This window comes from Gordionus sp. m RMFG-2023, chromosome 2, assembly GCF_954871325.1.
Source record: "Gordionus sp. m RMFG-2023 chromosome 2, tfGorSpeb1-WG-v2, whole genome shotgun sequence".
Taxonomy (NCBI): Eukaryota; Metazoa; Nematomorpha; class Gordioida; order Chordodea; family Parachordodidae; genus Gordionus; species Gordionus sp. m RMFG-2023.
The window spans coordinates 26,505,622-26,515,876 of record NC_088776.1 but is presented as its reverse complement, the minus strand read 5'-3'; the positions used below and the strand labels follow the sequence as shown (position 1 = coordinate 26,515,876).

Here is a 10,255-nt window from a genome sequence, read left to right as displayed (position 1 = left end):
GTGAATGAGGGGGAATTAAGATTTTTTATAGATTATTAAAAAGTATGATAAAATAGATTTTTCTTTTATTTATCTATAAAAAATATATTTAAAAAGAAAAATATTTAAAAAATAAATGGGTAAGTCGACGGGGCTAAATAATCGATATTCTTTGTCGCATGCTAAACCCCTTTTTTGGATCACCTTTGATTTCGTAACCTTTATACTATTGTTTTGAATAATTTTAGACTTGGAGTCCAAATGATGCACAGGTGTCTGAAACAACTGGAATAAGGGGACTAAGATCATCCCATCTCATCTTTATGTATATTATATTTTAAAAACAATGTAACAAGTTTAACACCACCAATATCTTTACATATTAAAATATATATAAATATGTCATTTTCATTGGGCTGTATTTTCTTTTAAAATAATTTTATTTCCCCAGAATGATTTCTTTTCCATTTTTTTACACATGAATCTGTATTTCTTTCCTAGAAAATCCATTAATATCTATGAACATTCATTTTGACAAATTGATCAAAATCATAAGATGAAGCTATTTTTACAGGATATTGGCAATGGGTCAACCCTGGGAAAAATGTTGTTATTTGGGTGAAGGCAGAGATATGTATTCTGCTGTTGTTGCAAGGGTAGACCAATTTCAGAGAGGTGTCTATTCCAAATGGAAAAGTTTACGTAGGCTGTGAAGAGTTGTATAGTCTATGGTCGTCATTCATGGGCAATGAAATGGGTTTAATAGGATAAATTGGAAAGAATAGAGATGAGGATGATTAGATGGATGTGCGAGATATCTCTGTAATAAAAAAAACTAGGGATTAGAATGGTAATGAGAAGAAATAAATTGAGAATATGGAAAGACGAAGTATGGATGCACCTCTATGAAAGTAGGAGATTCAAGAGCCTAAGATAACGTGGTCAAAGATGATAGTGGCGGATATGAGAAAAATGAATCATACAAATAGTGATGTTTAAAAAATAGAAGGGAAACTCTTACCTATGTAAAACTAGAAATCGTAATTAAACGGAGAAGAAAAAGAATAAGAGAAAATAAATTAACATACCTTGATTGATTCAATATTAATTATATTAACAATCTTGACTGTATAATTGTATCCCTTTTACCTCATAGTCATTCTTCATCCGTCTTCGCAAGCAACTTCATTACTAAAATTCCAAATATTAAATAATCACCATTCAACTGATCAGCACAATTTCTTGCCAAAACGGATGGTTTAGACTTCCTCCCACTTAATCTTCTAGCTTTATCATCCATCTTAATAAATTTCTCTATTATCTAAGACTTCATATCCCCACCGACTATTTATTGTAAGACCCAACAAACAGATGGGTGGTCAACACACCCCCAAACACTCTTTCCCCATCAATTCATCATTCAAAAAACCTTTTCATACCCTTAGTACTCAACTTACAATCAACCATAGCAGTCAATCCACTTTTAAACTGTATCTAACTTCTACAATCAAATGACAGATTTGGTGATCACTATATCTACAAAAATACGAATCGAATATTAGCATCATTCGAATTAGATTGGTATTTTCGAATCGAATAATTCCTTATTCATATTCGTATGAATAATAAAAACTTATTTGATTTGATTCGTCGAATATTCAATTCGAAAAATAAATTCTTCAAGAATATTTTCAAAATGAAAAATTTTTTGAATGAATCTTTTTTTTAAATTTGTGATTACATTCCATCTTGAAGGTTTCTGATGTAAATGATAAAAGATTTTTTTTACTAAACATATTTGGAATTTTAGGTTAATTTCTTTAAAAATCTTTCGCCTTCAAAATAATCTTCCGATTTTTGCTATAAAGATTTTTTTTAAACTCAGGAAATATCAGATTAAAAAATTTTAAAAGTGATTTAAATGTAGAAACTAAGTTTAAAAAAAATATAAGTTCCATAAGGAATATATCAGAGACCTGCAGAGGTACCATTTGCACGGCCCGGCCCGGTTTTAAATTTTTTAGGCCCGGCCCGGATATTTTTAAAAAAAAATTTTTACGGCCAGGCCCGGATATTTTTTTAAAAAAAAATTTCAGGCCCGGCTCGGAATTTTTTAAAATTATATTCGACCTGGTATATACAAAAATTCACCTATGAGGTATTTTACCATATTTTTCAGCGAGTATTATCGCTTATTATTTAAAAAATACATGTAAAAAGATAATATTTTGAGAATATTATATTTGAATTTATAAAACTGTTATTTATAAAAATGGATATTTTGAGCATATATACTATATTTTATATTGCATTTATAAAAATAAAACTAATATTCATAAAAATGGTAATAATATTTGTCATATACTATAATTACATTTAAAAAAAATAAAACTAATAATTTATAAAAATGGATATTATTTTGAGAATATAATATATTGTATTTAATTTACAATTTAATTTATAAAATAAAAATAAATCGCTATTTAAAAAAATGCATGTATAATAAATAGTATTTTGAAAATATAATCTAATTGCACAATATTAATATAATTTATTTTATAATATAAATTTTTAACAAAAGAAGATAATTGTATTATATAATATTGTAAAAAAAAATAATGAAAAATGTTGGATTAAAAACTTTCATGACTCAAGGTAAATATAATAAATGCAATAAATATTTGACAGTTTGCAAAGTAAAAAACCAGCATGATTGACGAAACCCTATACTCAAGAAACATATTAAAAATTCACAAATTATCATGAAGAAAGAGAAGCATATCTACCTTTTCAGGTTGAAGATTACTTCTTCTTTCTTCAAGAATTCTCCCAGTAGTGGAAAAATTCCGCTCACAGCTTGCACTTGAAGCAGGAATTGCCAATACCCGTTATGCCAATTTTGCTAAAATTGGAAATGGGCCAGATAACTTGTGCAAAAATTCTTGGAGGACCAAAGAGGGTCTGACTTTACAGACCTCTAATTGAAACTTTCTATACCAGGTAAAATCATGTATCAATGTTTAACATGTTCAGGGTAGAAAACTGGATGATGTTACTGAATTTATAAATAAAACAAATAAAAAAATCTTTGCCAATCATTAAAATTAAAATTAGATTTTTTGGAACATTTACATTTTTTTTACTTCAGGATATCAATTTATAGGCTTAAACAAATTTATATTTCCTATTTGGGATGCATTTTTCGAATAGATTTATTGTTTTACTATAATAATATTTGTAAAAATTAGGTATTTTATTGGCTGAAAAAACCTGACCACTTATTGGTTAAATCTAGTGCTGTAAAGTAACGTCGTTACGTTGGCGTTTTGTGGAAAAGAAATTCCATCGTTGTTTCAAAAGGTAACGAGTAAAGTGTTTCGTTTTTCAAATGGTAACGCAATACGTTAATTTATTTCCTAAAAATTATTTTATAAATAATTGAAACCGAGTTTTTCATTCAATCATCAACGTTCTTAATTTTTATTTATTATATTTTTGTTGTACTTTATACAATCAAGATTAATTTTAAATCAAGCAAGATATTTTAATTTATATTCTCAAATATTATCATCATTCTTTAAATATTTTTTAATAAATTTCCCCAAACAAATATTTAATCATTAATTATTATACAACTCTCCTACCCTTTGCACCATTAGAACGTCATGTGTTGAGCACTAAATGCATTATTTATCTGATCAAAATTTTGAAAATGAATTGTTAAAATAAATAAAAATGATATTATTTTATATATTTATTTTTGTATAATTTTATTTTCAAAAAATAATAAAAGGAAATAAAGTACCGAATAATGCACTTTTCTTAATAGCAAGAAGGTAACGAGTATTGGTAACGCGTTACTCTTTTATTAAGATTTACTTTACAGCACTAGTTAAATAAAATTTATCTGAATAGAAGAACAGTCAAGGTCCAAATTTTTATATAATAACTATACCACGCGAAAATTTTAGGTTATTATTTCCATCTTGTTATATATTGCTAAAAATTTTAAATATAACTGAAATCATTAAAATTAAATAAAAATGACCTTTTAGACCTAATTAATACTTTATTATCAATATCTATAAAAAATTTATAAAATAAAATCGTATAAAGATGGAGTTAAAATTATAATCAAACATGATAAACAGCAATATATCTTCAAGATTAACTCTTATCTTCTCCTAGTAGGCTCAGTAGCAGTTGGGGGTGGGGGTGGACCTCTTCTAGACAGATCTCCAACGTAATTATTCAATATTTCTTCTCTCTCTTTTTCTAGACACTCCAAAATAAGATATCTTTTGTCTTTCGATAATATTTTTTTAACATCATCCAAATGCTGTTTATTATCGCTGATCATTTCTTTTGACCTAATTAACATAATAAAGGATATATTAAAAAATAAATATTAATAATGAATAAAAGTTGAAATTCAAATTTATAAATACTTGTAGGTTATAAATTTTGTCTCCTTTAATAATTCTTTAAATTCAGATTGAGCGCTTGATGTCCTATCCTTTAAATACTCATCAAACTCTTTTTCCCTTTTCTACAGGCATATAATTTTAATAAATTTTTTTTTAAAAACCTTATCGCTACTGGAAAATTTAATATATCGAGAATCTTCTTTGATCAATTTCTTTGCAGATTTCCATGGTGTCACAAGAGTGATCTTTATATTAAAAAAAGATATAGAAAGATTTTAATATTAATATTACATCCTTCGTCTCGGCTAATAGTTGCCTAAATTTTTCACGTTTTTTCTTTGTCAATATGTCAATATGTTCTTCAAAAAATCGTTCTCTTTCATCCCTATCTAAAATCTTACAAAGTTCCCATCTTTGATCTTTTTTCAATACCTTTTTAGCATCTTTCCAATCGTCATCAGCTTTTTTAACCTAGACAATCATTTATGAGAATAATTTAAATTATAAATCAGTATTATATTTGTAGTATATATTATGCATCAGATCTATCTTTTAAGGTTTGACCCAATACGAGATAAAATTTTTAAAAAAATTTCCGAATGATTTAATTTTTTTCAAAGATCCGAAACCGAAATTTATCTTAAATATAGATCCAAGTTTAATCCTAATTTTTTTATCACTGTTGAAAACGTAAAATATTTCAACGAAAGTGAAAATATTCTAAGTATTAAAGAAAAATAAAAAAGTTTTATTATATTTTTGAAAAGAATATTTACAAAAACCAATACTAGTACTGCTACTTTAAAAAACAGCCCCCTATAGAATAAATTAATTTATCAACTTTACCAAAAAAATAGTGGGTTGTGACTAGTGTTGTTAAACGGCTCGTATTTTTTTAAAGGGCTAACTCAATATTTTAGCCAGATAGATATTGGCTAAGCCTCGAGCTTTCGATAATATATGTCTAGATCTATGTTCCTTCTATGAGCAAAATCTTCAGGCTTGCGTAGTATTTTTCTGGATGAAATATTGATTTAGCCGTTTTTAAACATCGGCTCAAAACGAGGCGTTTAACAACACTAGCTGTGAACATAGTCAGAACATTTTTTAAAGCGGTTTCTGAGGCATGTTTCCAATAATTTTTTCTATTTTTAAACAAAAAATAATAGTTTGTCTAATTAATTTATTTTATAATATATTGTTTATAAAAAAAATTTGATAATTCGAACTCAGGTATCAAGTTTTTTTCTAAATATTATATTAGTGATCTACATCAGGCCTAATTTCCCAAGTGGCTAGGTTCTGAACGAATTTTTTTTTATTTGTCCCGAAATAAAAATTAGTGGTTGACCCGGCCCGAATTTATTTAAATAATAAAATAAAAAATATTAGCGCCTTGTTTCTTGCTTAAAATATATCAATTTATTTGGCAATAATATATTATATTCAAAAAACCGACCCAGCCCATTTTTAAAAAAATTAGGCCCAACTAGTTGTTGTTAAAAAGTTTGATTTGGGTCGATTTTTCAAAACTGCCCGATTAAAATTTTATCCAAAATAATATTATGTAAGCATCGAGATTTGGCAAATAGATGTCCAAGCATCTGCCAGCAATGAGCAAAATTTGTAGGCTTACATATTGTTATTTTGGTTATAATCTTAATCGGGCTAAAATCTAACCAAATCGGACTTTTTAACAACACTAGAACCAACCGAACCCCAAATCGTTCAGGTCGGGCGGGCCGTGATTCGCAGATCTTTATATTATATTATAAAAATAAGTTTATTTGACAAATTATTGTCCTTTGTTTGAAATTGGAAAAAAATTAGATGGAAACCTCTTAGAAAAAACTTTCCCTGAAAATAACCAATAGTTACTGTTTATAATTAAAAAATTATTTTCAAATCAATTTTTTTAAGGCTAATAATAAGAATAGTAGCCACAATTATATAATTTAATTTGTAAATGAAATCTCTAATAAATAAAATAAATATAATCCATTTTATATTCGCTTTTAAGAAACGAGTTTCTCAAAATTTCAACTAGCAAAGAACATAGGTAAAATTCCATAAATCGACTTTTTAATTTTGATAAAATTTTGCATACAAGAGAAAACATCATTAGAAGGCATTGAATCCAAAATTTCCGTCTTAGTACTAATAGTTCCAGAGATGTAAGATATAAATTTTTTTCGTAGAACAAAATAACAAAGGGAAATTAAGAGAATATAAACAGAAGAAAAACCACAATTCTCTTTTAAAAATAAAAAAAATAAATATCATCAAAAAATTTAAAACGTGAGATGTTCTTATTTTATTAAGTGATTTTGTTTTTAATGTGGTGATTGACGCTCCTCAAACAATTTATTTTTATTTAAAGTTTTCCCTCTTTGTTCAACCTTTCATTAATTTACAAATTTTAGTGAAGTATGATATTGATAATCTCAAAGAATTAGTTATATAACGAATATTATTTATGCCGTGATATCCTTTTCATAAATATCTTTAAAACGCGAGATGTTCTTAATCAGGTGATTTTGTTTTTAATGTTGTGATTGACGTTCCTCGGTCAGCCTAATTATTTAATTTTTATTTAAAGTTCTCCCTCTTTATTCAGTCATTCACTAATTTAAACATTTTTAGTGTTATTATAATTACGAATAGTGTGTTTCATTTCGATTTCAAGTTTTAAATAAATGAATGCAAGGGAGAGATTTGTGGATTTGAGCATATAAAATTTAAAAAATATCTGTTTTATTTATTCAAATATTGATAATTTTTTTCAAAGTAGTTTTAGCTATAGCTACTCGAAAAAAAAAGGATGCTATTAATTAACTTTTGTAAAAATAGCATTGCTATTGACTGCTGCTCAAAAATGTCACATTCCCACTGTATAGCACACTACTTTAACAACATTGATAAAAATCAGAGGCACCTGTAGAGGAAAGATTTGCAAGTCCTGGCCCGAATTTATTTTAAAAAAATTTTTTTAGTCCTTTGAAAAATTAAAATACTGATAAAGATACTAAGTAAATATTAAAAATTTGGTGGGAACTGAGTTCTAAATAAATTTTAAATTCAAGATGTAAATCTGGACTCAGATCAGTCAAAGGCTTATGTATAGATAATATAAATATGCCAATTTGTTAAATAATGATTACCAAATCTACCAAGAGGGCTTTGAATTGCTGAAGTGCCTCTTCATGTTTATGAATTTCTCTTTCTCTATTCCGATCTCTTAAGTGTTCTGATAGGCTTTCTTTAACTTCCTTTTCCCTCTTTTTAATGCTGGCTTCCATACGTTCTTGTTTTTCTTTTTCTTCATCAACTTCCTATATAAATAAAAAATTATATTTATAGTAATTTTTCTGAGGTTCAAAAATTGCACATATAGGTTACTTTTTAAACAACAAAATATTTATAACTGTAAAAATAATAAATCGTATAAATCAATATTTTTCATAACGAATACACAATTAGAACTTAAACAAAAATTCTATAGTTTGAAACTATAAATTACCAAAAAACACATACATATATATATTTATATAATTTAAAGAAAAAAAATATAATACATTGTTATACTTCCATTATTTATGATATAAAATATATAAGGTTTTTTAAATTACTTAATCACTTAAATTTGTATAAAAAAAAACCTATTAAACATGAAAACATTTATATCCCCCTTAAATATAGACTCTCAATCTAAATAAAATATAGAAAACACGATTTAATATCATGGGTTTTATAAAATTCCGATAAAATTGTTAGTATACTACATAGATTGGAACGTATAACTTTAAGGGGGATAAAGATCATGATAAATTCTTCCTAAAGTTTCTAAACTTCCCCGTCTAAATTCATATGTATTGCACCTTAATAAGTTAAGTTACTTAGATGAGTGGGAGATTTATACAAAATATCTTACATAAGACTTCCCAATCTAATAAGATATTTGTGAACTGACTGCGAAAAGTTTAAACAACGTCATAACTTTTAAAATTATATTTTTGGAATATTTAGGCACCAAAAGTGAGTCCAAGCTTGAGCTAAAAAGCCATACGAGATGTAATTAATTTGTATATAATATTATTTATAATTAATTAGTAAAAACATATATATAACCTTTTTTAAATAAGCTTACTTAAAGAATATATGTAATTTAATTTTTTAAACTCAGCTGTTATAATGAGCTTAGAAATATAATTTGGGTACTTAAATTAAAATACTTATATCTATCTATGCCAATTCTCCTTATTCAATCGTAAATAAATTAATATGACCATAACCTTTGTGCAGTAGCCTGCGTTAATAAATAGAACATTGTATAATTTGTAGATGATATGTACATTTATAAAATATAAAATATCGTGTTCATTGAAAAATATTTAACTTAATGCAAGGCTTATTTATAAACTCCACTTAAATTACTATATCATTATTGTTACTAACATCTTGCACAAAATAAACTTAAACTGTTAATTTTAATATAATACTCTCTAAATAAAATGAAATCATATAATTAAAATTTTGATATAATGTAAATATCTAAACCAAGGTATTCAAATTGGTAATGTAAAATATATACAACAAAATATCCTGGATTGAAAGACAAACTTTATTTTAAATAATACATGATTTCCTATTCAATAAAAATTAACTTTTAATTGAAAGAAAAATATTTTCAGAAAAAAATAAAATGTTACATATTTTAAATCAATTGATAATAATTTTGATTATTAAAAGAAATACGTCAATCTACACCTTATAAAGATCGTTAAACCAATCAAAAGCACATGATATAATTTTAGTCAAATCACCCTAACCAACTTCATATTAACTTGAGTGCTAGCTGTACACAATGCTGTAAAAACTTTAAGAATGCCAGATCATCAGAAACACCCCCCCCTATCAAAAATATTAGGGACGACTAGGCTGATACATATTATGAACATTAAATACATAACGACTCGGGATTTACATGATAGTGAATCTTGTTTTCATACTTAATTTATTACTATCAAAATTATTTGGAATAGCCTGATAGTTATCTATTCGGTTAAATATCAAAGAGCAAACAAAATATTTTTATAAGTAAAAAATTTGCCTTATTCATTAACAATTTTTGCTTATCCTTTTTATATAAATGATACAGGCGAGTAATCAATTGATTAAAATGTATTATTATTCATTTGCTGAAATAGATTATTATTTTAACAATTAAAAACTATCTTAATTGAATATAAAATCGTGTAGGTTAAATGTATTAATTAAAAATGCCAATAATATGAGATATAAAACATAATGTTGTTAATAACCTTGATTTAACAAAATTTAAAAAAAAGGCAAATCAAAAATATCCTAAGGCTTGAGATTTATAAAAATATGACTTTAGCCATTTTTAAGAATCGACAAAATCTAAGTCTTTAACAACACTAGAATTATACGAGTAAAATGTTATTTAAATCGATGAATAAGAAATAATTTTATATCAATTTGTCTTATTATAAATAAATCGATTCAAATTTTTTTTATAAATACAATGAAAAACTATTAAGAATAAGTATGCACGGTATAGTATATACCTTATTAACCAATGTGGAGATCTTGACGTCTTTGACCTCTTTTTTATTACTTGAACTGCTAGATGTTTTACCCGTTTTATCCTTTTCCTTCTCTTTATCTTTCTCCTTTTCCTTCTCTTTCTCCTTGTCCTTTCGATCTGGATCGTTAAGGTACTCATTGAAAAGGTCCTCACGTTCGCGTGTTTTAGAGACGGCCTTAAAACGTTCATCCTTGCCGTATTTGTGGCTTACGTCGGCTAAAGTTAGTCGCCTGTGTTGAAA

The 10,255-nt window shown here is 26.2% G+C and overlaps 1 protein-coding gene across 2 annotated transcripts in view; it reads right to left on the bottom strand.

The window, feature by feature from the left end:
- Positions 1-4,028: 4,028 nt before the first annotated feature.
- Positions 4,029-10,255, bottom strand: part of LOC135925304 (histone-lysine N-methyltransferase, H3 lysine-79 specific-like) — a 46,997-nt gene continuing 40,770 nt past the window's right edge. The window contains exons 18-23 of one of the 2 annotated variants that reach the window (XM_065460556.1): positions 9,995-10,244; positions 7,568-7,738; positions 4,698-4,877; positions 4,568-4,651; positions 4,428-4,528; positions 4,029-4,349 (exon numbers count right to left, since the gene is read on the bottom strand). In XM_065460556.1, coding sequence (XP_065316628.1) covers positions 4,154-4,349; positions 4,428-4,528; positions 4,568-4,651; positions 4,698-4,877; positions 7,568-7,738; positions 9,995-10,244 — 982 coding nt within the window. In that variant the 3' untranslated portion in view covers positions 4,029-4,153. Of the gene's footprint in view, positions 4,350-4,427; positions 4,529-4,567; positions 4,652-4,697; positions 4,878-7,565; positions 7,739-8,337; positions 8,459-9,994; positions 10,245-10,255 lie in introns of those variants that run through there. The other variant, XR_010571611.1, reaches the window with a different exon arrangement.